The sequence below is a fragment of the Chrysemys picta genome, chromosome 10 (genome assembly GCF_011386835.1).
Source record: "Chrysemys picta bellii isolate R12L10 chromosome 10, ASM1138683v2, whole genome shotgun sequence".
Taxonomy (NCBI): domain Eukaryota; kingdom Metazoa; phylum Chordata; order Testudines; family Emydidae; genus Chrysemys; species Chrysemys picta.
This window is the reverse complement of record NC_088800.1, coordinates 72,668,946-72,696,067: the sequence shown is the minus strand read 5'-3', so window position 1 is coordinate 72,696,067 and position 27,122 is coordinate 72,668,946. Positions and strand designations below refer to the sequence as shown.

General features: G+C 40.0%; 1 protein-coding gene across 2 annotated transcripts in view; it reads right to left on the bottom strand.

The window, feature by feature from the left end:
- The window catches only part of OTOA (otoancorin), a 59,386-nt gene extending 35,306 nt beyond the window's left edge, over positions 1-24,080 (bottom strand). Inside the window, exons 1-19 of one of the 2 annotated variants that reach the window (XM_042853204.2) lie at positions 23,416-24,080; positions 21,242-21,327; positions 19,752-19,841; positions 19,394-19,422; positions 19,269-19,299; positions 19,149-19,176; positions 18,504-18,591; positions 15,313-15,444; positions 13,823-14,058; positions 13,493-13,596; positions 9,968-10,074; positions 9,134-9,273; positions 5,332-5,455; positions 4,700-4,915; positions 4,053-4,220; positions 3,558-3,698; positions 2,792-2,850; positions 1,972-2,089; positions 1,431-1,504 (exon numbers count right to left, since the gene is read on the bottom strand). In XM_042853204.2, coding sequence (XP_042709138.2) covers positions 1,431-1,504; positions 1,972-2,089; positions 2,792-2,850; positions 3,558-3,698; positions 4,053-4,220; positions 4,700-4,915; positions 5,332-5,455; positions 9,134-9,273; positions 9,968-10,074; positions 13,493-13,596; positions 13,823-14,058; positions 15,313-15,444; positions 18,504-18,591; positions 19,149-19,176; positions 19,269-19,299; positions 19,394-19,422; positions 19,752-19,833 — 1,877 coding nt within the window. In that variant the 5' untranslated portion in view covers positions 19,834-19,841; positions 21,242-21,327; positions 23,416-24,080. Of the gene's footprint in view, positions 1-1,430; positions 1,505-1,971; positions 2,090-2,791; positions 2,851-3,557; positions 3,699-4,052; positions 4,221-4,699; positions 4,916-5,331; positions 5,456-9,133; positions 9,274-9,967; positions 10,075-13,492; positions 13,597-13,822; positions 14,059-15,312; positions 15,445-18,503; positions 18,592-19,148; positions 19,177-19,268; positions 19,300-19,393; positions 19,423-19,751; positions 19,842-21,241; positions 21,328-23,415 lie in introns of those variants that run through there. The other variant, XM_065559985.1, reaches the window with a different exon arrangement.
- Positions 24,081-27,122: the final 3,042 nt, after the last annotated feature.

Genomic DNA, 27,122 nt, shown 5'->3' with positions numbered 1-27,122 from the left:
CTTTGCAAGTGAACTCCTCAAAGGTCGTTTTTAATTTATTTTATAAAATAAAATGCAAGTATGTAGCAGAGCTTGATAGCACTACCAATGCAGGCATGGCCAGCACTGCTAAGTTGAACAGAATATTTTATAGGGGAAAAAACACTCTTGTAAACAGTTAACACAAAAACAATAAATCCTCCAGTTGGCACCTTTTAGAGGACTCAGAAGCAAATATAGCTTCAAAAACCTACAATGGAGGCGAGCATTTCTCATCTCTCTAATGAGTCAAGATGCAGTGGGTGGATTACTGATAAGAATTTTTGGAACATGTCACTCTAAGAAGGGCTGCCAAATGAAACCAAAGTTATGTGGTTTTCCCATCTGAGTGGCAGACAGCCTTTTAGAATTGAATCAAATCCCAAAGCTATGCCAGCCAGGCTCTCCAAATGTTTCTGTGCTCTCAATGAGCAGTCCTGTGAAGTCAAGAGCATCAGAGTATACCAGCTGTTTCTGATGGAATAGAAGATGATGCAACATAAGCGGATCTCTGTCAGACATGCCTGGTACCAGAGTTTATCCAAACATTTCCATCAAAAGTTTTTTTCCCTGATAGAAAAACCTCTTTCAACCGAAAGGAATTATTTACATTTAAGTCAGAAATTTTAGTTTTTCATTACAAATTTCATGAGCGGGAGGAAGGAAGGGAGAAATGAACCACTGACTTTTTCACCCTATTCTTCCCCGCCCATCCCCCAAAGAGAGAGAGAGTGTTCCCAGCAGAACAAACAGAAATGTTTTGAAAAATTAAAAAAAATCTTTTTTAAAATTTGTTACAAAACCCCATTTCCCTGAAAATTTCAAATGAAATTAAAAAATTCATTTTTCAAATTTTTCCATGAGGCATACTAAACTCCCCCACCCCCAACAGCTCTACTTGGTAAGTTAGGCATCACAAAATGTCTGTATCTTTAAACAAAAAATAAACAAACAAATGTAAGTGAATTTAGCAATTATGAAAGGTGATGAACGGAAAGGCCTAGAGAATTAAGTCCTCTGTTCATTCATAGAGCAGGTAGAGCGCAAGCTTTCCACACACTACCCTGTCAATGTGCCTCAATCTTGCCTGGAGAGAGACCACTTCAAAAGGGTGAGAAGGCAATTCAGTCTTTATAACAGTTCTACATGCATCAATAAATTCCAAGTGTGATGGTTCTCATGAAGCGATTGGAACCAGGGATTAAAATTGACATGTTTCACACAAATCACTGACCACACATCAAATGGTAACAACTTTTGGTTGATACTGATTTGGCTGGAACCAGTGACTTACATATAAAACTATCATTTGCTTGAGTCATCCACTTCTCTGGCACTAAAATGGTTAAGTAAAAAAAGCTGTTGAGGATTAACTGGAACATATTGCCATGCATACTACAAGAAGAACTTACGGAAGCACTGATAAGAGAAAGGGAGGGATAGATGTGTTGGAGGCTTTCCAAAATTTCCAAGCCAAACAGTTAACCTGAAAACAAAATATTTAGAATCTTAAGCACTTATGAATTCTGAGGAAGAATGCAGATATGGTGTTTATTACATTTTAAAAATTAGCATATGTAGAATTATGCTTATCTTCAGAGAGTTTTTTCATGCATGCAATTTCTACAAAATTGTTTGTAGCTTCCTCTTCCTGTGTGCCAGAGATGAAAAGGCCCATGGTAGGGTGCATATCAGGGTTTGTATGAGTTTTAAATAGATTATTCATGAATTAGCTCCAAATCAAGAATGAACTGCAGAAATAATTCTGCAATTAATTCTTGAACAACAAATGAAATAGTGAAAATTGAATCTGTTAATGGACAGTTCACACAGAAGGTCTGAAATTCACTGAAAAAAATTTATGAATTCACCCTGCTCTAATCCACTTACAGTTTGTGTATTAGATTATGTATATAGAAAAATATACACACACTATTATGATTCCAATTTTACCTGATATGGAGAAAGCAACTGGAGATTCTTTTCAAAGAATCTGAAATTATTTAGAAAAGAGTCGGTGCTCATACGCTCAATCTGCTGGCATGTTACTCCTTTCACCAACTGCCCTATACTGATAAAGAGAACAACACATGATTTCATGAATTTGTTAGCATGATCCAGGGCAGAGGATCTTCATCTCTTTCATTCTACAGACCAAATCCCAAGAAAGACCCCTTGTGGACACCTCTTCATTCTTCCCCACCTTTGTGCCCTCCTCTTCATTTCACCTCCCCTCCCCGCCTCTTCATGGCCTTCTCTGATAATGAATCATTAAAGCCATCGGAAAGCAGAGCTGAGCCTAAACTGAAAAATGTTGATCAAGAACTTTGGGGGTCTTATATGTTTTGAGCTTAAGGGCGCCTCTTTATGAGAAAGATGAAGGGGCTTGGGGTCCCATGAGATGAAAGGTGCTATATAAATGTACAATATTTTGAGAGTTATAGAAGACTGTTTAAAGCAACAGAGGGTCCTGTGGCACCTTTGAGACTAACAGAAGTACTGGGAGCATAAGCTTTCGTGGGTAAGAACCTCACTTCTTCAGATGCAAGTCATGCATCTGAAGAAGTGAGGTTCTTACCCACGAAAGCTTATGCTCCCAGTACTTCTGTTAGTCTCAAAGGTGCCACAGGACCCTCTGTTGCTTTTTACAGATTCAGACTAACACGGCTACCCCTCTGATAGAAGACTGTTTGTTTCATTGCCACTCTGATAACAAAATGAGGCTTCAAACGCATTTCTCCTGGGTGTGAAACAGTGAGTCTAGTACCCATACCTTAAGAGGTCAGCGGGAGCTGTTGTTTTCTTAGACAATAATTCATAGAGAAACAAGGCCTGAAATTAAAAATATATGACAGTGCATCCTGGGTAATTTGTATGATAGTTCAAGGAAATACTGTAGTATCTTTCGTATGAATTTTAAAAGCATTAAACATGATTGTGAGGCCCAAGCCCTGCAACCCCTATTTACAGGAATAATCATTATCACTTACTTAAGTGATAGCATGTAGGTTAGACAATGATCATGATACCTCTATGTATAGACTACAGGATTAGTTTCAAATGCAAGTGGCAATTACACAAAATACAGGAAGAAGAAATATGTGGCAGAATCTTGACAAGCTTTGTGCCTAGTATATTAAAGAACAGTTTATTCTTATATAAAAATTCCTTATAATGCTGACCAGGTCAGTGAGACCTTTGGTTGTGGGTTCATCAAAGCATATTTGGATTGATTCCTTCCTTCTACCCATATTCTCCAATCTCATTCTGAATTTATGCGTCTCTATCTCTACTCTTCCCATTGTCCAGTAAGCAACAGAACACACCTCTGAAAATGGAGTAGGAAGGGAAAACAATAGTAATGATGACTTTTTTTCTATTGGAGAAATGTGGCCTGGGATCCTAATCAAGAGAGAACCCTTTTAAAAATTAAAAAAATTGTCTTGAAGTGTTTTACTGTGCTTCAGAGGAAATCTATTTTTTGTATTTATAAAGGCAGTAGTCACAGTGGAAATGGAAATACTATAACTACTCATTACCTGGCTCTTTCGTAATTCTTTTTCTTTTACTATTGAAGAGTTAAAACCAGTTTCCTTCCATAAATCAGAAAGACATACTTCTTTAAAAAAAGCTCCTTGTATATCTGTGACTGCGGAGGAAAGAGCTCTAGATGCAAACATCTAATAGAGAGGAAAAAAGACAGTACATGGGACTTAGAATTTATTTCCAGATTAATAGGATTTGACTACATTCTTTCAATTCAATGTAATATTTCTTAAGAGACTGCAGGTAAAGAGTTACTTCATTACTCAGAATTAACTTGTTACTGAATGACAGAGGGTAAAGTACATAACTTTTTAAGTGTAGCTGGCGTTTGAGAGGAAAACAGAATACAAATAGGAAGTAATTATTTCAGTGAACAATTCAGCCAAAATGCACATGTAATTGACAGTATTTAAAAAAAATCATGTTCTGCATATAAGGTCATCGTGCTTTGGTGCAGATGGAAAGGGGGATTAAGAATTTATTATTACCTTAGTGAGGATACCTTGTTGCTGTGCAGGTGATAAATCAGAGGCATACTGGGATAAGGTGCCTCTAATAACTTGAGAGAGCTCCTTTGGGTTCATGTTGTAGAATGATTGAGTACTAATTCCAGTCACCAAAGCACCCATTTGACTAATGTTATAAAATGATAAAACCTATACAGAGATCAGAGGAAACAAAAGGGGAAGTTTTCAAATCCACGTAGAGCAGAAATTTTTAAAGTCAAATTTCAGAACCATTAGTACTAGATGTGCAATATGTTTCTTGTCTAAAATTCACCTTTGGAATGTAGAACCTCCAGTAACAGTTTTAACATTTCTTAAAGTTCAGCTGATTGTGGCAGCAACTCAGAACTGAGAGTAAAATGGTGTACTAAAAATGCACATTCTTCCTATGTCAAGTTATATCTTAGGCACTATATTTTCCTATTTTGTGTTAAAACATTGTTTAAACAGAATTTTCTGACCAGCTCTGTCAATGACAGCATTACAGAAATCTTGTACTCAGAATAAATTATAGAGTAAAACTCTGGATTCCAAACTTTTCAAAATCAACAGTTGCAGTTGAAAAAAGGTTGCTGCACTTTGTTTTTATCAAATGTGATAAAGTTTATCACAAAAATCCCAAAATGTACCTTTTCGGAAGTGAGGTATTTGCTGGATAAAACCATAATTTGGCTTTTTGCCCATCCAGAGACTTGGTTTAATGTTGAAATAGCATTATGCACGGCTTCAGGTGACAAAGAGTCCAGCTGACTTGAAGTCAATCCAACCACCGCATCTGACAGAGACCCAAGGGTATCATTCAAGGTCTGGTTTTGCATTGCAATGTCTAGGAGTTGAGCTTTGAGCTACATCAAGAAAAGGCAGATGCAGAGCATGAAGTTGTATTTAAGAGCAAGGAGGTTTGCCAACATCTAATTTCCATTGTTACCCAAACATTATCAGGGGTTTTCTGACTAACCATCAGCACCAGAAGCAAGCATTTAGCAAGAACCTACTTCACAGAAATCCTGAAGTAGACCCACAGATTGCAAATAAATATGAAGAGTGAGGAAACAGGTTGAGGAGACTAAATGCCATTAAAAGCGTCAATGGGCTTTTATCTTTTGCATTACTTATTCAAGTACTTTTTTTATGTATTTCTTGCAGGTCAGTGATTTGTCACTCTTTTCTTGTTGGATTCTAGAAGAAATTTATCCTAGAAAGGGGAGGGTGAGAAACAGATTAGCTAGGATAGTTCACACAAGAGTGAACAAATACACACCTTATAAACATCAGCCTGGAAGCCTCTCAGTTGATTGCATTTCATCATTTGATGAAGTAAAACCCGTGCCACAATGGCATCCATTTGTTCCATATTATCATAAAAACAAACCAACAAGCCTAACCTGTATGGGAGACCAGAAATGAGTTAGCTAACTGCAGATACATGAATGCAGCTCCTGTGCTCATAGTCTTTAACTAGCTTCCTGATCACTTCTAGTTGTCACAAACACCTTGAATTACAATCTGTATAGCCCTGAATGGTCTGAGACCTACACTCTCTTGTACCCTGTTAAAACCAGTTGGGAAGCGTTTGCTGTCAGAACTTAGGTTAATGACTCAATATGTTGTGGCAGGATTCTCTCAGTTGAAGGAGTCCACTTTTGGAATTTGCTCCCTTTGGAAGGATTTTGGGTATAATCCCCACTTTAGAAAGGTTGAAGGGGATGGATAGGATGCTCTGTAGGTGTCTGACAGGCTGAGTTCCGATTGGAATTATTATTTTAATACTGCTGGGATTTCACTGTATTGTATAATTAATTAACGTGCTGGGCATCTAGAGTCTTGGATAGGTTTTATTTTATCATTTTAAATCTAAATAAATAAAAATCTACCATGTTTCACATCTAGCATAGCTTCCTATCCACCACACAGGCAGAGTTATGTGGCTGCCCCACTGGACGTAGATTTGTTCAACAGCAGTTGTAAGAAAATCCAATTGATACCCAACAGAATGACTATAGTCATTTGCAATGCTCTGTTGTACTATTTACCCTCACAAGACAACCGTTTTCAGAGGCAGGGGGAGGCAGAGGTGATGTTTGATTAGGGGGCTGGAGCACATGACTTATGAGGAGAGGCTGAGGGAACTGGGATTGTTTAGTCTGTAGAAAAGAAGAATGAGGGGGGATTTGATAGCTGCTTTCAACTACCTAAAGGGGGTTCCAAAGAGGATGGATCTAGACTGTTCTCAGTGGAACCAGATGACAGAACAAGGAGTAATGGTCTCAAGTTGCAGTGGGGGAGGTTTAGGTTGGATATTAGGAAAAGCTTTTTCACTAGGAGGGTGGTGAAGCACTGGAATGCGTTACCTAGGGAGGTGGTGGAATCTCCTTTCTTAGAGGTTTTAAGGTCAGGCTTGACAAAGCCCTGGCTGGGATGATTTAGTTGGGGATTGGTCCTGTTTTGAGCAGGGGGTTGGACTAGATGACCTCCTCAGATCCCTTCCAATCCTGATATTCTATGATATTCTATTAAACATGCCTTTGTTTCTAGCATGGGCAGGGCATACAACTGTCTGTATGGCTGAGGATTACATGCCTAATACCCTTCTGGCTTAGTCGATCCAGTAACTAAAACTATGTTAAGAACACAAAGTTCAAACACAGTTACTGCAAACTTGTAAAACTTAGCTGTTTTACAAAGCTTCGCTACAGACTATTTCACTCAGCACCCTCCTGGTTATAGCAGAGTTTCATAACATAGAAAGAAAAAATCTGTCCACACTGGTTAGGAAAAACACGCTGTGAATAGCTATTTCCAGAGGCATTTGTGGAATGCATGATTTCAGCTGTCAGGTTGACAGAACCTTTGTGCATCAGCCATATGGACACATTTGACCTGATGGTCATATCCTAGTCATGGTAAAATATCAGCACTCTCTGATGAGCATTTTCTACTTCTACTGCACTTACGGTCAATGATTAGTCATCAAATGAGCAAAAAAGGCTACAATATTGGCCTTGCCCCAATATTTAATCTTCCAACCTGTTAGCAATCCCATTTACATAAGGCTGGAACAACAGGAGAGTGCAGCTACAGCTTGACATTCATGCTACAGCCCTGCTCACAGACAGGATCAATATGCAGAACATGGGCCCACCAGGATTGGTGTCTAAACTATGTGGTTTATGGACATGAACTGAACCAGCTGCTAGCTATGCTGCAGCCTAGTCACAAACTTGGTACAAGTCTGTAGTGTAGATGGGTTCAGACGGTTTTTACTTCCTCTAGTCCCTCAACAGTAAATCGCTTAGCAATGTAACAACCCACTGTTTTAGTGGCCCAACAGAAGTCATGGCACATCATCATCAGACTAACAGGCAAAACAACAAAGTATCTATAACCGCACTTCTATAACAAATAGTTACCATCTGATGCACTACTGCATTGCCACCAAAGGCTCCTAATCTCCCTTGGGATTAGCAGCAATAAATAATATTACTTCTTAAAAGAGCATTAATAGGGTTAAAATGTGTAAAATAAAATAAGGGGATTGTAAAATGGAATATATTAAGGACTTTGGAGCGTGACATTCCTCCAGTTTGTAAGAAGTTGGCACCTTGCATGGGTAAGTAAAACCATTTGTGAGATTTTTTCCCCCCTCATTCTTGACACAGAAATATACATGGTGGGCCTGGTTCTCCTCTCACTTACCACCAGTGTAATTCAGGAATAACTCCACTGAAGTGAATAAAGTTCCACTGGTGTAATGAAAAAATAATTGGAGTCATAAAGCCTATTCTTTATAAATTTGAAAAGTCCAAGGAATTGCCTCAGGGGGCTGCAAACAACTCCAGAGTGGTGTCTTGGGACTAAATAGGATCAGTTATATGACAAAATGTAATATAAATGTAAAGGAACAAAATGTTCTTGCAGGTGGTTCACACTGAGTATCCACGAGAAAGGTTCATGTTCATTCTGATTGCTATTATTGTTAAAGTGAGTTTAGTGCTGGTTTGACAGCCCTGAAGATGGAGATCCTCTGTTTACCCACAGAACAGTCACAAGAAGGTCAGCAATGCATGCAAATGTGACTCAATGCAATACTGAGGGCACAGACACCGTCTTTATGAGTTGTTGGGGGGTACTCAACCCCCACTCCGCCCCTTCCCCCAAGCTCCCACCCCGCCTCTCCACTGCCCCCTCCCCAAGTGCGCCCCAACCTTGCTCCTCCCCCTCCCCCCAGTGCCTCCTGCATGCTGCTAAACAGCTGGTCTGAGGCAGGCGGGAGGTGCTGGGAAGGAGGGGGAGGAGCTGATCCCTGGGGCTGCCGGTGGGTGCTGAGCACCCACTATTTTTTTGGAGCACCCACAGAGCTGGCGCCTATGCCTCTGAGAGCCCACTTAAGTGGGGAGGCTAGATCATTCTTTTCTCATGCCTCATTTCCTCCTTGGCCTCTCTGCTACAACTGGTAATGTGGGTATCAATTAATGACACTTGTGTTGGTGGTGGCTAGTGCATGTGTGATTCCCTCCTCAAAGTCTATTCTGCCATAATGCCTACAGATCAATACCATCACGCAATGGTTAGGCAGGTGGCTAGCTGAGTCTTCTTTTCTGCTAAAGACTAATTTGTTTTATTATGACTTCATCCCCCTAAACTACCCCCCCAACACACACACATTTTTTGAGTGTTTCATCCACCTGTGAAATTATGCCTGACATATAGGTTGCAAGCTCGCTCAGGCAGGGAATATCTTATTTTATTTATCTATATGATGCCCAGCACAATGGAACCCTGATTCTTGGGCGCTACTAATAACATGGACACCTGTCCACAAGGAAGCTGGTGTGAGACCATCAGGTTATTTCAGAAGCACTTTCAAAAATTCATCAGATGGCAACAACTCTTGGTTATTGCTAACCAGTGGCAGTTTTCAACCAGCAACTTAGAAGTAAAAGACTATGATGTTCTAACAATCCCATGCAGCATCCAGTCTCTCCCTTCCCTTCCCTTTCCTCCACTTTGCTCCAGAAAAGCATTTTCAAAGACAGCTAAAAATGAAAATAAGTCTTGCTTGCCTGTAGATAGTTGAAGTGTTTCTCAGATCAAATCCTGATGAGTTTATTCTTTCTAGAAAAGCTTGCGCGAGTTCTGGTGTGATATCATACACTGTATCCAGCTGCTTTGTTGCATTGTCATAGCTTATGAATAGTCTCATCTAATTAGTACAAACAAAAGTATATTATCAGGAATCTATACAAACTGAAGACATTAATACATGTTTGATACTATAAACTATCATCTGCCTCCTTTCAGATTACACAGATGGCACAAAGAGCAATTTGGATAATACAAAGTTTAAAAAGGCAAAGATACAGTAGTTCTGTATCATACCCAGGGCCGATGGGAGGGGGGGGAAAGCCGGTACAAATTACCGGGGCCCAGCGGTCCGGAAGGGGGCCTGGGGCCCAGCTTCCCCGCCCTCTCGTCGGCCCTGTTTAGCCGGTCTGCCCTTGCTGGGGGGCCCAAAAAATTTTTTTCATCGGGGCCCGAACCCGCTCTCGGCGGCCCTGATTATACCTAAATAATTTGCAATCTAATATGGGGCCTGATCCTGCCTCATCTGAAGAGCTCCCAGTGCAGCCTATGGAAGTTTTGATGGAGATAGATTGTGGGAAAGAGACAATGACAAGCATACGCATCTAATTAAGCACTTATGGATGTTGTACATTTTTCAATTTTAAAAGAGGCAGTGGAGTGGATCATTAATAAATGATCAACTGAACATTTGGATTTAGTTTGCAACTAAGTCATTTTAAACATACACAATCTTTCATTTTTAAGTTTGTGCTTGTGATCATTCTATCACATCATTGGATAACTGATACATTCAAACACATTTTTCTACTTACTTCATTCAGACTAATTTTCATAATTTCTTCTAATGGAAGATGGACCATATATCTTCCTAAAATCCATAGATTTTCTGCACTGACCCAAGAGGTTGAATCATTTAACTCTGTATTGTACAAAAATACTCATTCAAATGTAAAGAATGTCATTGTGATTACAAATAAACATTATACTCTGTATATCTGCATTGCTGGATAATCAAAGGATATCTAAAATCATAACACTACTAGGTCCTACTCTTAAATATGGACAATGTCAGATAGTTTAAATCCATAAATGGTGGGGAGGAGATGAGTTATAACCAACATTTTGCAAACATTAATGTATTCATTAATATTTTAAATGTCAATAAATCAGCTTTGTTTGCTTTTAAAACTTTCCGCTGAGGTTTGTGCATTTCTATTGCAGCTTCGTGCTAATAATGAGAATCAGAAAGTGAAAATGACTAGTCTGTCTGTACTGCCTAAACTGAATAAAATGCAAAAGTAAAAAGCAGTATGAAGTAGCAGTTTTCATAATCAGATGTGTTATTTGGTAACATAGGTAAAGCACTTTATATTTGTATATTATTAACCGGACAGGGTCCCTTTGAAGGACTGATTATATGCTATGATTATACTGAACACTCTCATTGTTAACTGAACTGATATTCACCTCAGAGAAAGTAAAAAATATTTAGTACAGCCATAAATTAGGATAAAAACTGAAGAAATACAGTACCTTATTATAAGAAGAACAATCATTTGCATTTATATAGCACAATCCAAGGATCTCAAAATGTTTTACAAATAAACAATCACAACAGCCCTGGGAAATAATTATTCCCATTTAGCAATTGGAAAAACTGAGGCACAGAGCAGCTAAGGCTTAAATTTTCTAAAAGTGGCTATGAATTTTGGGTGTCTCAATATTTGGGTACTCAGCTTGACATCTCTGCAGCCTGATCTGCAGAGATACTGATCACCCACAACTCTAGGTGATTTCTATTAATAGTCATGAATACACTACAGGGAGTTTTCAACATCTCTGAAAAAAATCAGGCCACAAGTTTCTCAAACTGAGGCATCCAAAATTAGTGGGCATTTTTGAAAACACAGATCTTAAGTGACTGCCTTATAATGGTTGATATGGTGAAACAGAGTTCAGAATAGACTCCAAAAGTCCTTGCTTTCATCATTAGACCATACTATCTCCCACCACCAAACACATTAAGAGACAGGAAGGGAGAGAGAGAAGAGGAAAGAGTGGGGGGGATGGAATTTTCACAATGTAAAGATCCTGACTGCAGCATTTAATAGAAGAGGAAACTTGCTTTTAGCAACACTGGAGACTAGGGTCCCTGGAGCCTTTTTTGGTTCTTTAAAAATTAGGCAGAAAATATAAAACACATCAGCACCTGTTTTTGTAAAAGCCACCAGAGTTCTTCATCATTGGAGACGTTGGTATTTTTAATAGGAAAGAAATGAGAATTAGCTGAGTTACTTAGAAACAAAGCTCTAGAGAGATGTTTTTGAGGCATTAAAACAACATGCCACCTCATGTTGATCCTAAGACCTTGGCACAACTGGACAGGAAGACATGCTGCTATGAAACAGCTCTCTGCCATTCCACAGGAATATACAAATATACAAATGAGGAAATATCTGTAACAAAAACTAGCAAAAATGTTGGGAAGGCAGCCTACTACATAACACAGATACATGGTATGTTTCAAGATTCTTGCATTGCTGAGCTGCAGTGGAAGGAGGGGTTGCTGCAGAGGGGTGTGAAAGCTCTGTGCTTCATGTTGTCTTCGTACTGTTCCTAATCCATAATGGTCATGGGAGCAAGCAAGAGACCATGACAACCAAGACCATTTGCCAGTGCTGGAACTCTTAGGTGGGGCACTGTAACTCTCAGTTACTTCTTGGCTGTATATGCACTTGTTAATTAAAGGAGGATGTGTTTGTACTTAATGCACAAATCTGGAAGTCAGAAGAGCTAGACTCTTTACAACTCTGGCTCAGACTTGCTGTGGGCAAGTAATACACCTCTGTTTCTCAGTCTGTAAAATGGTGCTAATCAGAGGTGAAAGTAAGCTGGTACCGGAGCCCTGGGCCCTTTAAATCGCTGCCGGAGCCCTGGGGCTCCCCAGGGCCGCCCGGGGGGAAGGAGGAGGGGCAATTTGCCCCAGGCCCCGCAGGGGCCCCGCAAGCCCCGGCCCAATGGCGGTCCGGGTCCTTGGCGGCATTTCAGCAGCGGGGGGCTCTTCAGTCACTCTGGGTCTTCAGCGGCATTTTGGCGGCGGGGGGGCCCTTCAGTGCTGCTGAAGACGCGGAGTGACTGAAGGGCCCCCTGTGGCCGAAATGCCACCTAAGACCCGGACCGCCACCGGGTGAGTACAAGCGCCGCAGTTCCCCCACTTTTCCCCAGGCCCCCTGAATCCTCTGGGCAGCCCTGGGGCTCCCAGCCACCACTGCTGCTACCATGGCAGTGGCGAGAGCCCCGAGCGGCGCAGGCTGGGCAGCGCTGAAGGGCTGGTTGGGAGAGTCTGGCCCCAACCCCATCCCTTCCACCTGAGGCCCTGCCCCTTCCAGGGGCCCAGAGCCATCCCCCACACATACCTGCCCCAGGAGCCCAGCCGCCCTGGTAAGTCCTTTAACTTTTTTTCACCCCTGGTTTTAATACCTACCTACCTCTCAGGGGTGTCTGAGACTCATTCATTATCAGTGTTTACAGATTACTCTAATATCTTTAGATGGAAGATCGCACAGAAGCTTGATCCTGCTCCATTGAAGTCATTGGGCATTTTGCCATTGATTTCAATGGGAAGAGGATCAGACCCTGGAAGAGCAAATTGCTACTATTACTACTAAAGGGCTGCTAAAGTGGCTAATGAAGTGTCTTGTTTCTGTTGCTCTGGTGCCCCCTAGTGGAATGTTTGCTGTACTGTCGCGCCCTGGAATAAGCACCTCAGCCAGGGGAGATAAACAGCTGTGAAAGGCAGGAGGAGGGTATTATTGTATTTTTGGGAAGGAGGTACCTTTATTTTACTTTGCTTTTAATTTTGTCATTTCTCAGAATTAGCCAGTGCCCCAGTGGTAGAACCCTTATAGCCTCCTGTTGTGTTTAAAAACATGGTAGCTAACATTTTCAAAGATCACCTATTTTCCTAGTCTAAACAGGGTACCACAGTGAACTTCACCCCTGTGCAGAGAGCCTGTACTAGGATAATACACAACTTAAATCCCCTATAAGCCTTAGAAACAGGACCAAAGGGGCACACAGTCCTTGTGTATGGCCCTCTGTACACGGGTGGAGTTCACCTTTAAGAATAAGCATATTTTATAATTGTATCTGCAATATCAAACTCTAGCAAAGGACATATGTTTACTGTATGCTGGACAGATGTACAGTATTTAAGAGGGCTGTCCTTAACACAGCACTATTCATAATGAGGAAAAAAGTTCACTAGGAAAGATTAACCCTTTCCTGGCCATGCTTCAAGATAGATAAGCAAGTCTTCCTTTTAATGTTCAACATACCACTGGTGATATAGGATTTTTGTAGAATCTGCTTCATCCAGTCATACAGAGTTCTTTGTGCATTTGCCATTGTCTTGTCGTAGAGGTCCTTGAAGACAGCTGATCTAAATGATAAAATGGCACATGCAAATTAATTGATAAGTGGAATTTCTTTTTATGGTACAGATTAGCAAACACGCTTTTATAGCATCAGAATGAATGAAAACTAAATAGAAAGTTGTATCTTGATGCCAGATATAGAGCCACTATATCAAACTCTTTTTTAAAAAAAGTATATTTAATCAGAAGAGAATAGAAATGATTGTTTTCATTGGGAAATAAATGGCTTACAAGTTTCTGAAAGTGTCTTGTGGAAGATCTTTAGGGAGGCTTCTAATGACATCAGGTTGGAGATAGCTCACTGACGACACCCGCAGAACTTGGCTTAGTATATCCACACATTCCATAGAACTCAAAGCTGGAAAGCATTTCTCCAATGTAACAAGGAACAAGGTCCTGTTTCCTCCTGGGCTTTGGAAAATTCTCTCCCTAATCCTGTCCAGATCAAGAACAATATTTCCCAATTCCTGCAGGTATTCAAGAGTTAAGAGAATATATTTACTTTCATCAATTTAATATATTTTTAAATTTGAGGCCTGATAAAAAGCAATGTTGACACTGTATTCCATTATTTCGAAACAGAGCAGCAATAAAATACTGTGGATGATTGCATTACTGGAGATTATTCTTTTCTCCTGTGGGCCAAAAATCAGCTTGAATCTCTCAAGCAAAGTGAAAAGCAGAAAAGGGCTACTAATGGCTGGAGATTACGAAGTATTTGCCTGGAAACATGGGAAAATGTGAAGATTTGTGGCAACCTGTGCATAAAGTATGTATGTATGTAGATAGATGATCACCTTACCCCCCCAGAATGGACCTTTTCCACATGCCGTATTTCTTGCAAAGCCTACCCGAACACACATCCTTCAGAAGCCTGGACAAACACTAAAAACACATTGTAAGAACACTCTTACCCGATAAAGGAATGGACTAGAACTAATAGGTCATTTCCCAATTTAAATGTCTGTGGTTCAAAGACAGTACTTTCAGGACTGATGTTTCAGTGCTAGTTCTAGGGATGGTGATTTGGCATCACGATCAGTCCTGGAAGTACCTGTAAATACCATGTGAGAAAATGCCATTTGCAGCTCTGATCAGTATTATTGACATAGCTCCCAAAGCGTTCTAGGAACTTACCTGTGTGCTCTGACAATGCGATATGAATCGCAACTGTCTGAGTAAAACAGACTCTACAATACAATAAAGTCTTGTATTATTTGGGCACTTATCACATGTCTCCAGGGGAGCATCCTCCATTTCTCCTGGTTTGCTTTCTCCCATGTCCAGGACAACTATGTTGCAGGCCTTTCCTCCCATCAGAGCAGACCCTCTCTTCCCTATTCATAAACACCATGTAATGGCCCCAGTCCTGAAAAATGATACATGTGGGTGGACCCCTAATGCCCATGTGAAACCCCACTGATTTCAACAAGACTCTATGTGGGTGTAAGGGTCCGACGCACAGATCAAATTACAGTATCAGGTCCTATATTGGTAGAAGAGAGTGCTCTGTCCCCCATATAATTGCTTAGTGCACTGTTCTCATATTCCCACACCCAATCAACAAGGGATGTAAAACACCAAACCTGGGACTCTAATCCATGTCTGCTGTGTTACAGGGTGAAACATTCACAAAAAAAAAACCCCAGTTTGGCCTTCTTTCTATTTAAACATCAAAAGGCAGCTCTTACTTTTCATACAATGAGTGCAAAGTGACTTACAAAACGGTTCTTTTTGCTCCTGAAGAGATATTTCACTGCAGTTTGAAACTGCTGATGATTAAGCTGTTGAAAATCTGACAGCAGCTGTCTGGGCTGGTATAAAAGGTTCTCCAGGTAGTTTTTTATAGATGTCTGCAGACAGGAGGGGAATAATAAAATATATATATATATATATATACATACATACACACACACACACTTAATCTTTTACTCCCGGAAACTCCCTGTTTAAACGCTCCAGGCTGAAAGGATAGGAACTCCCAAGTTCTAATCCTGGCTCTGACAATGACTCCCTCTGTGGCAATGGGTAAGTCATTTTACATCTATGCCTCAGTTTATCCATTTGTAAAAAAAAAAAAGGGAATAATAATACTTCTCTACTTTACAATGGGATGCGATGATTAATCCCTTCAATCACTTTGAAGATTAAGAATACTAAGCACTATTAATAATAATAATGCAAAGCCGAAAGAAACATGCAACTGAATGGGAAGGAAAGTACATGCCAGGTCCTCAGTCAATGAGCCACATCACACCCCACCACCAGTGAACAAAGTCTTATGTGTTTTGGAACTCAGAGGGAACAGATAACATTAAGAGAAACCATTAATGTTTCAAGTGTCAGAGAGGTAGCCGTGTCAGTCTGTATCAGCAAAAAGAACAGGAGTACTTGTGGCACCTTAGAGATTAACAAATTTATTTGAGCATAAGCTTTCGTGGGCTAAAACCCACTTCATCAGATGCATGCAGTGGAAAATACAGTAGGAAGATATATATACACAGAGAACATGAAAAAATGGGTGTTGCCATACCAACTATAATGAGAGTAATCAATTAAGGTAGGCTATTATCAGCAGGAGAAAAAAAAATTTGTACTGGTAACCAGGATGGCCCATTTCCAACAGTTGACAAGAAGGTGTGAGTAACAATGGGGGGTGGGGGGGAAATTAGCATGGGAAAATAGTTTTCACTTTGTGTAATGACCCATCCACTCCCAGTCTTTATTCAAGCCTAATTTAATGGTGTCCAATTTGCAAATTAATTCCAATTCTGCAGTTTCTCGTTGGAGTCTGGTTTTGAAGTTTTTTTGTTGGAATATTGCGACTTTGAGGTCTGTAATTGAGTGACCAGGGAGGCTGAAGTGCTCTCCGACTGGTTTTTGACTGTTATAATTCTTGACGTCTGATTTGAGTCCACTTATTCTTTTGTGTAGAGACTGTCCAGTTTGGCCAATGTACATGGCAGAGGGGCATTGCTGGCACATGATGGCATTTATCACTACAAACATTTTTTTTCTCCTGCTGATAATAGCCCACCTTAATTGATTACTCTCGTTATAGTTAGTATGGCAACACCAATTTTTTCATGTTCTCTGTGTATATATATCTTCCTACTGTATTTTCCACTGTATGCATCTGATGAAGTGGGTTTTAGCCCACGAAAGCTTATGCTCAAATAAATTTGTTAATCTCGAAGGTGCCACAAGTACTCCTCAATCTTTTTGCTGATACAGACTAACATGGCTACCACTCTGAAACCTGTCATTATAAGTGTGATTAGCACTGTTATCTCACCTTTACTCTTTCCTGGACTGGAGTAAAAATTAATACTATACTGAATTCCAACAAGACTATTTCAAAACTAGTTTGAAGTTGTAATTTTTGTTGTTGTCTTTGCTTAGGGTGCAAAAGGATCCACATTGCAAACAAAACACATTTTACCATGCTAGAGATTGCAAATACCTTCCGTTCCAGGAAGTCTACGGCTGACTACACTGTTTAGAAGTGTTAATGAAGCTAATCAATATAAGTGGATTTTAAAGTCATTAGAAACAGAGGGGAGAAGCCTTCACTATAAACAGAGCAATATGAGTGACATGGTTATCTGTCTTTTAAATTGCACAATCTTTTCAGTTGCTAATGATATATTATGACAGAATATTACTTAAGCCACTGTTCCTGTACCTGTTACTGGAATACAGCTGGCTCTGTATGCAATATAAATCCTTAAAACACTGTATCCTTCATACTCAGTATGTACAAACTGCTTTACAGTTAGCCAATTGATTCACTAATAATTCCTAGAATAGATTCCTAAATATTAAATACCATTATAATCAGCTGAAGGCCTAACTACAGGTACAACTTTAACCAGAACTTCATCTCGTGTAAATCTACATAGCTCTATTGACATCAGCTCAGGATCTCTAAATGCTCCCTACACTGATGATTACCTTATGCATTAAATCCTTGTAACTTTTATTTCTACTTTCATTCATATCCTTTTATTTCTACTTAAAATCAGTAACCCTTATGTCTGTGACTATTCACAGTCATCTAAGGCTACTTTAAACTTATATCATAGCTCTCCATGAAAGCGTCAAAAACTAAAATTAAAAGCAAAACCTTAATGTGAATCCCTATAGTTTGGAAGAGCTATGATGATGAAATGGAATCATGGGATACTGAATCATGTGCTTCTGAATGGCCATGGGCTTTTTGAGACGATTAAGAATGCAAATTGGACATTAGATGTTTTTTATTATTCAGGGAGACAAAATTCAGATCTGGTGTAAGGGTGCAGCTCCACTGATAACGTTGCTCCAAGTCTGAACTTGGCCACCATCATTTGTAATGACTCTGTGGATAACGAATGGTGTGTACTTCCTGCACTACTTATGCTGCCACAAAAAAGGGTTTTTCTGTTTGTTTGTTTGTTTGTTTAATAAAACAGAGTTCAGTGAAGTCTTCAAAGGAGAGAGAGTTTTGTAGGAAATCTAGTATCTCACATTCCTTAGAAGTAATGCAAAGCACAGCTAGACCTGAAGCATGGGTAGGGAAATCCTCTGTTTTATGGAGAAACATGGTGTGGCTAAGTTACTTGGCTAGCAGTTACCATACCAAAGAGCGCATGCAAGCCTACAGTGCAAACATTCAGGCCCTGCCTTGCCTCCAAAAGAGGAGCAAAAGGGCCCTTTTCTTTATTATTTGTGTCTTAGTCCTTTGCAAACTTCTGAAGGCCATAAAGCAAAGTACTCTATCCTCAATTTAATACTGATCTGCAGTATTATACAGACTTATTGGTCAACTCTATAATTTAACTCTACAACTTAGACAACAGACACTAGTTTTCTGAATATTTTCTCCCTCTCTCTTTAGTAAGAAAGTTTTGTCTCTTAAAAGGGTACTAACCTGTAGGCTGCTAATAGTAAATATAACATTCTGAGCATGGAAATATGCCATGATTTTTTTAGGCATATCTGTTGTCCATACATTAGTGCTACAGCAGGGGGGAAAAAGCAAAATACAGGTAAAATAATAAACTACTTTTGCTTACAAGAGAAAATAAATATGACAAACAAGCACTATTACTAATAAGACTGTGATGCAAGGATTTAGTTAATCTTTTTGCCAAAACAGATTTACACTTAAACCCATGATTACAGTGGGAAAAAATGAACAAAGTTAACTATCAAAAAGTTTTTGAAATAATGTAGCAGGTATTTATTCCCAGACTCATGCCATGTATATTTCTGTTTTGGCATGAGAAATGGTTTTATACTTGTTAAGAGGAATTAACAATTTTCATTGTAGTTCTGAATCATAACAACTAGTTGCACCAATCCACTATACAATGATTTGGTGGTTTAGAATTCTGTATGCAAAGCCTGTGATAATGCAGGTCATAGAGCTAATAGTGTATATATACACACTGTACATAATAGGTTAATATTAGTGAACACTAAATATATATCCTTCGATTATACTTTTTATCCATAATGTTCTATTCTAGTGCATACACATATACTATCTACATTACAGGATGTCATACATTACCCCTGAAAATGGAGTATATCAAGGAAAGCTAAACAAGAACATAAAACAAAAAGAATTAATATGTTGCATGATATTTGAAAATGTTGTCAACACATAGGTAGGGACAGTTTTATACATTACCATTCAGATATTTTCCAGCTATTACTTCTTCCTAAAGGGTATAAACAACAAATACGTGTAATAACACAAACATTTTTAGATTATATTACAGAATTTTGGAAGATGGATAAAATAAAAATACTAACCGCAGCTTTTTTTAATAATGGAGGCAAATCTGTAAGAGATTATCCTATTACTAAAATTAGATTCAACAACCTTTTCAAATAAAAAACGTCTAAACATAAAATAAATGCATCATAAGTAAGCTAATTTAAAGAAAAGTACCTTTAACCAAATGTACCTGCAGCGGATGTATAGTGCTAATAAAAATTGCTTAATGAAAAGTCACTGCTTTTAAACAAAACTTTTATTTACAATGTTAGCCAAATTCTCCAGCAGAGAAACGGATCCCATATTTCTCAGTTGTACTGAATCTATTTTACTACATATAGCATTTTCAATACACAAAACATTCTTTCCCCGACACAAGATTTCTGATCTTACCTTTATCAGACTTCTGACCACTTGCAGTCCCTGCATGATTCATTAATATCAATAAAAAACATATCTTCAGATTTTTGGGCATTTCTTCTGCTGTTTATTAGAGTCAGAAGATATTTGGATTGCAAAAGAAAATAAAAGACAAAGTCAAAAGACAATATTTATCCTAAAGTTTCAGCTATAAATTAAAGATGGATCTGAGATGCAAAGTTCAGATTGAGATCATAACTCAGATTCAGGAGTGTTTGGACCAATGATTTTAGTTTAGACTTCTCTACAGTATAATAAAATATAATAATACCCTCCAAACTTGATATGTGCACAGTCAGTCTTACTTCCCTTGTATTAGGCAGTTCTTTTAATTTTATACTCTGTGGTATACATTCTAAACAATATTCCAGCTAAAGGATTAACCCAGTTTAGTAAAAAGGAAATATGCATCTTTCTTTGAAATTATGTAATATTTTTATTTATTCTTTTTAAAGCTATGGCAAAGTAAAGAGAGGCATATTGATGTAATTAGGCTCCCAAATAAAAATGAGAACATATCAGTCCTATAACACTTCCCTAGAACAATCTGAGCAATAAAAAAGTGTAAAAAGAGCCTAAGCCTGTTGCTAGCATTAGAAAGTTGGACTGTCCCAATGGTTACTCCAATATCCCTTCAGGATTCGGCATTCACACAATCCCCCAGTATGGAAGCCCTTCACAGCACTTGCTGATCGCATTCCAGTGAGAGATGCTCCAGGCAGGGCACGGCACGGTGCACGGATCAGAGGGAGACCGTTGCTGCAAGTATGAGGAGGCAGTGCTTCCCTTTCCTCAGACCTCTGATGCCGTCAGTCTCCTAGCAGGAGGGTTAGCTTGCATCATAACTAGGTGGACATCTTAGCTACCACAGGGCTCTGCTTGATAGGTAAGTTAGGTAACAAGCTTTTGGAAATGGTGTCCATGCAAACGGAAACATGCAACTTCACTGTCACAAACTGATTCTGAGTCTCTGGATAATGATGATGATTTGTATTACCCTGTTGCCTAGGAGCCCTAGGCGCGGACCAGGACTCTTGGCGGGGGAAGGGTGGGAACCCTTATTCACCATCAGTTGGGGTATACTGAGTAGAGTGTACATACTTTGCTATGCTTACACTATCCCTAATGCACGGGGCTCCAGGCCACAAAGATTATTGAAAGACCAAGTGGTTCAGGGGCCAGGTAATGGAAAATAGTCTTTCCCTGCTATAGCACTGGTTCCTAGACTGATAGTAACCCACAAATTATCCTATGTGAAACTGGTTTGCTGGTCTTAGTCCAGTTCCCAACGGACATGTATCTACATCACAACAATTAGCACCCTCATCATCAAGACCAAGGACTGAAAGGGAACAGTGAGTGAACTATCTTCTCGCCTACACAGATAGTACCTCCAGATCAAGGTAGGTACATATTCATTGAGCAATGTGGGGAAGCCCTCACTGCCATAGCCCATGTCATACCTGTTCTCTGGAGAATCAGAGGATTTTCTTCTCCAGGACTCTCAATCTGGCACCTAGCCCAAGAACTAACTTGACCTTCCCAGCAGCTAAAATAAAAGAATTAATGCAAAACATAACTTTGTTTGAGATGTTAAATGGTGCCCTCTCATATATATTGAATCTTAAAATAAAGATCCATTTATTATTTTAAAAGTAATAATACAGAAGACCATGCACACTGGACCATCTGGCACTTAACTTTGCGAGATATCATTGTGTGGGTTTGCCTGCCTTGTTTCTGGGTAGTGCTATAGGCATTTTAGCTGCATGCATGTCCAATCACCCTGTCCATTCTTATTATAACAGAATTTGGATGGATTGTCTTTTCTTCTGTGTTAAATTTACTGTTGCAAATGGTATTCTGATTCTGAAATTTAGATATTTATCTCTTTACTAAATTGCATTCTTCTACATTTTCATTTCTTTACATAGTGTGTATGTGCAAAGATTTAAATTTTTCTGTTTACCATAACAAGTTTCCAATTGCCTTCTACAAATGCCTCCATTTATTAGGATGTAACACTGATTAAAAAAATTAACAATGAACCAAAATTTTGGATGATGAAAGATCTTAAACATGTGATTTTGAGAAGCCACAGTCTTATTAGTCCTGTTCATTTGCACAGACTAAAAAGCTCTCTGCACTTCCCTTTCAGCTATTCCACTCGGAGTTCTACAGGACATCTGTCTCATTCAAACATATCCAGTTTCCCAGACAATGAACGTTCTTGTGTTAGTTTCTGCATTTGCCCTATTAATTTTGGAGAAAGGTTTAGAATTACACTGCACAGTTTAACAAATCATTCCACCATTCTCAATCCTGATTTAGTCATTCAAACTAACTTGAGCTGACGTGTGTATGATTTTGTTTTAATTAAAGCATGTTCAAAAAACCTATAAGATGATGAAGTGTTTAGGAGGTTGAACTGAACTGGACAACTAACAGTTGCATGAGAAAACACTGCCATTAAATGGCCTTATTTAATGACAATTTGTAGTGTTCTGCTAAACACTGAAACTATCAAACAAAAACAGGCAAAAATAGTTCATCTTAAATTGTAAGCAGTTTTTTTTTTTTTTTTTTTTTTTTTTTTTTAATTTTATGGCTATGCCATTCCCCCCTTCCAAAGGAAGGCATGTGGAGAATGCTGCAGAATGTGTTTTGTCTTCAGATCTAGAATGTTTCCTTTTCATGATTTTGTTACAGGGACCTGCCATAGTCTTTATTTGCCTTTTTTATTCCAAATGGCAGCGTTTAGAAATTCCTGACTTTTTATCACTGTATTGTTTGACTCAAACAGTGCCCTACTTGAAGCCTGCTTGCTTTGTAGTAGGTCAGTGTTACCTCAAATAGCTATTCTCAATACCCACATGCATGATTACTGATACAGAAACACAATGATAACACCTTTCATCCAAATACTCCAAACCAGTGGCTCTCAACCTTTCCAGACTAGTGCTTTAAGGAGTCTCATTTATCTTGCTTATCCCAAAGTTTCACCTCACTTAAAAACCACTTGCTTCCAAAATCAGACATAAAAATACAAGTGTCACAGCACATTACTGAAAATGTGCTTACTTTCTCATTTTTACCATATAATTATAAAATAAATCAACTGAAATATAACTATTGCACTTACATTTCAGTGTATAGTATATAGAGCAGTATAAACATGTCATTGTATGACATTTTAATTTGTACTGACTTTGCTAGTGCTTTTTAGGTAGCTTGTTGTAAAACTAGGCAAATAACTAGATGTGCTGATGTACCCCCGGAAGACCTCTGCAAGCCCCCAGTGTACACCTACCCCTAGTTGAGAATCACTGATCCAAACAATCTTTGCAAATTATTACCAGCGGCAGCTACTACATAGAGGGATCACTACACGACCCAGCCGGGAACACGGTGGCATGATTTAAACAGTGCATGGCGGCACCACCCAGCAGGGTAAGGATGAAATTGAAGAAACACCTTGCTTATCTGACAGGGGACGATTATTAAGTATTATTAAGGAGGGCAGAATACAGTTACCCAGAATACCAGCTGAACACACCCAGCCCGGAGACAGGTGCCCCCAATCTGGGCAGGTTTCCATATGAAGACTCTCCCCCACCCCACCCCGAACTGTCCCCACCTCCCCCAGCGCAGGACCCCAGGAGCACCGGGCAGCCTTCGCCAGCCGAGGAACGACCGGTTGCGGTGTCAGGCTCGTCGAGGAACTTCCAACGTCCTGGCTTCCCTCCTGCCAGCCCCGGCTGACCGGCTCCTCTGGCGGGGGGCGCCTAGGAAAGGAGCGTGCGGAGAGGGCGGGACGGCGGCTGAGGGGGAGGGGAAAGGGGATCGGAGGGGAGGGGCGAGGAGAGGGGGGTTGGCGCTGCTGGGTCTCTCACAGGGGAGCCTCGGGCAGTCGGCTTCTGCCGCGGGCGGCTCCCCCGGTGAGGGCATGGCCCAGGCGGCCCGGACGCGGGGCTCGCCCCAGGAGTGCAGGGAGGAGGCGGCCTGCCGGAGATGGAGGGAGTCAGGGCGCTATGCAGCCTGGCTGGCGCCGGGTCTCTCTCAGGGGAGCTGCTGCGGGCTGAGCCCCGCCCGGCTGCTCCCGGTGTCCGCGACCTGCGCCAGGGCCCTCCGCTGGACCTCGGGCTACGCACCGGCGGCTGGGCTGGCTGGTACCAGCAGCAGCGCCCGTTCCTGGGATGCAAAGCGGGGCTGGAGCGTCGTCACTGTCCGGGGGAGACCGTCTGTAACATGGAGGCTAAATCGGTGCAGGATTGGGGCCCAAGTGCAGAGAACTGCGTGAGAACATAGCCCCTGCGCGCGTTACAAACTTTTCCCATTCACAGCTTTTTCTTGTCCTAACACGTTTTCATTTGCCCTCAAAAACCATTCAATAAAAATCCTTATTTGAACACGAACCAAAAATAAAGAGGTAGAGAGAATGGTAATCTATTATACAGTGCCTGTTATCCCAAAGGATCCCAAGACAATTTAGAAGCAGAGTGCACACCTGTTTATTACACATTAAGGGCTACATGTTCACAACATTAATACACATAAAAGAAGCTTGTTAGTTTTAACTTTAATATTTGCACCCCAAAATGTACATAGACCAGCTTTGGGGGAGAAAAGGGGTTTAACTACTTTTCTGCCAAAATTTAAACAGCAGCTGCTTTGCTAAAAGCTGTGTGGTGTAGACATAGCCTCATAAAATACTTAATTACTGTTACAAAACATTTGCTGTTCCATGGAAAAAATTCATAGCCATTAAGGTTGTATAATGAAACCTTTCCAAGGCAGAAGGTAGAAAAGTGAAGGCAATGAACAATTACATAAAGATTACAAAGGTGGGCTGAAATGTCCAGAAGCTGCTTAAGATTCCCAATCACTAATTGAGTTTGTTTAGACTTCAGAAACAACAACAAAACCACTAGATAAGTCAGTACAGTAGAACCTCAGCATAATGAGCACCAGAGTTAGGAACTGATCTGTTAACCATCCATCTCATTCGGAATGGAAGTACAAATCAGACAGCAACAGAGAAAAGAAAAAAAGAAAAGGGGGGGGGGAAGCAAATACAGTATAGTACTGTATTAAAGGTAAACTACTAAAAATGGGACACTTTAAAAAATATTTGACAAGGTAAGGAAACTATTTCTGTGCTTGCTTAATTTAAATTAAGATGGTTAACAGCAGCATTTTTCTTCTGCATAATAAAGTTTCAAAGCTGTATTAAGTCAATGTTCATTTGCAAACTTTTGAAAGAACCACCATAAAGTTTCATTCGGAGTTAGGAACAACCTCCATTCTCCAGGTGTTCATAACTCTGAGGTTCTACCAGTTCTTTTACTTACTTGCTAATACCGGAGTTTTGAGCTTTGTGTTCTCTCACAAGAGTTAGACACACCATTTGCAGGCAGAAGACATGCAGCTGCTGTCTCTGTATTTGGTGTTGGGGAAGCTGCTAATTGCTGCAATGAAATACAAAATCCTAAATGCCTGAACTTGGCTTAGTAGGTGGCTAGCCTTTTTGTTCACCTTTTATATTAGCCAAGAATTGTGCCAAGTTAATGAGGTGGGACGTTTAATTGCCTTATTTGAGAGGTCACATTTTTCACCAATGCTGCTCTCAAAATCAGATGTTCAAGAATTAAGATCACTATAGTTCTATAACAAATAAATCCGTGACCTAGGAGGTGAAAGGCTGCTGCCTCATTATCAAGCCTCTGAACTATATAATCCTCCACTAGCTCTTTTCATAGCACACAATATACTTTAAACAATTTTTCTAATTTGAAAAAAAAAAACCCCAAACCTCTACTTAACAACTAGCATTTAAAACAAAGCTCAGATAATCCTCCTCTGAGGCATTCTGATGTGGCAGTTCTGGTCTCTACCAGCAATGAAAACAGACAGATCTGGATTACTATATTCCAGTGCAGCTACCAGTCAGAGCCAGAAGTCCCATGTACTTTAGGAACATAAGTTTCCTTCTGATACAATACCCCTAAAATGTGTAATTGTATCACATTTATTACAATTAGCATTTAGCTAACATTATACAGGCACACAACTCAATATATAAACTTCCTATATGTCAATCAGATTCCAGATAATTAGGAATATTAAAGAACGAGTACAATCTATATAGTCCATTATCCAAACTGTTCTTTCCCACAAATATCAGGGCAACATAACCCAGTTTCAGCAAATGGGGGCTTTCAAATCAAGGCTTTCAAATCAGAGGTTTGGATAAATGAGGTTCTACTGTAGGTGAGATGTTCCCTTGTGCAGTTAAGATGATCTGTGGCCATCAGGAACCAGTCTCTAGGGCCAGATTTTAAAAGGTGTTTAGCCACCTAAAGATGCAGATGGTACCTGTGGGAGTTATCTGCCAAAATTCTGCATCTTTAGGCACCTAACTTCCTTAAAAAAATTTGGTCCTAAATCAATTTAAAAAGCTTTGTTTTTATTTCAGCTTTCCCCAATTAGGGTGTGAAACCTGAGATGGCAGATGTTCAGTGAGTCAGTTCTAATGGCTTGGAACTACAAAATCCTTTTACTGCTAAAGTAACTAACTCTTTATTTATAAACAACTTTAATGTAAAATCTATCTGAACTGTTGAAATACAAAACACACAATGCTTCAGAACAAAGAGGAAGCTGGCAGAATAGGCATCTTCAAACTGTAGCCTGCATTAGATCCAGTAGTGACACAGGACAAAACTGTACCCAGACACTGTCTGGCTGCAAGGAGCCACCTCTAGTGTCTGCAGTATCGGTGATGGGGTCAGTATTAGTCCTGACCTTAATTGTTGTTAGTAGTATCCTTAAACTGAGATTTTGTGAGCTACCTGGAAATTTTAGACACCCAATTTCTATTAATGAAAATCCCTAGGTAGTGTTGAACATCTCAGCTTTGAAGTGGAAAGACTTTATAGGGCTGGTGTCACTATCTTCTCCATTGGGGATAGGGTGAAGAGCCATGGTCCCATACTGGTCAGCAGAGGCAGCCAGGGACAGTGGGTACTACACCTTCATCTGGGGTGCCACAGTAGTTATGCCCCTCAGGGAACCCAGGGAAGCATTGTGGCTACTGAAGGTACAGTGCTTTCCAGAGCTCATGCCAGGATGGCTGGATATCTGCACCTCCCTCATCAAGAAGCTATGTCTACATGCCACAATCCAGTTCAGAGACTCTTCCAATGTATGTAGCCAGCATTGCAAAGCTACTGGGAAGAGCTTCTAACACACACACACACACAAAAAAAAAAAAAAAAAAAAACTGGAGCTGAGCCCTTCTTGGGCAGATTAAATTAAAACTTCAGTGAAACTCCCTGAAAGGGG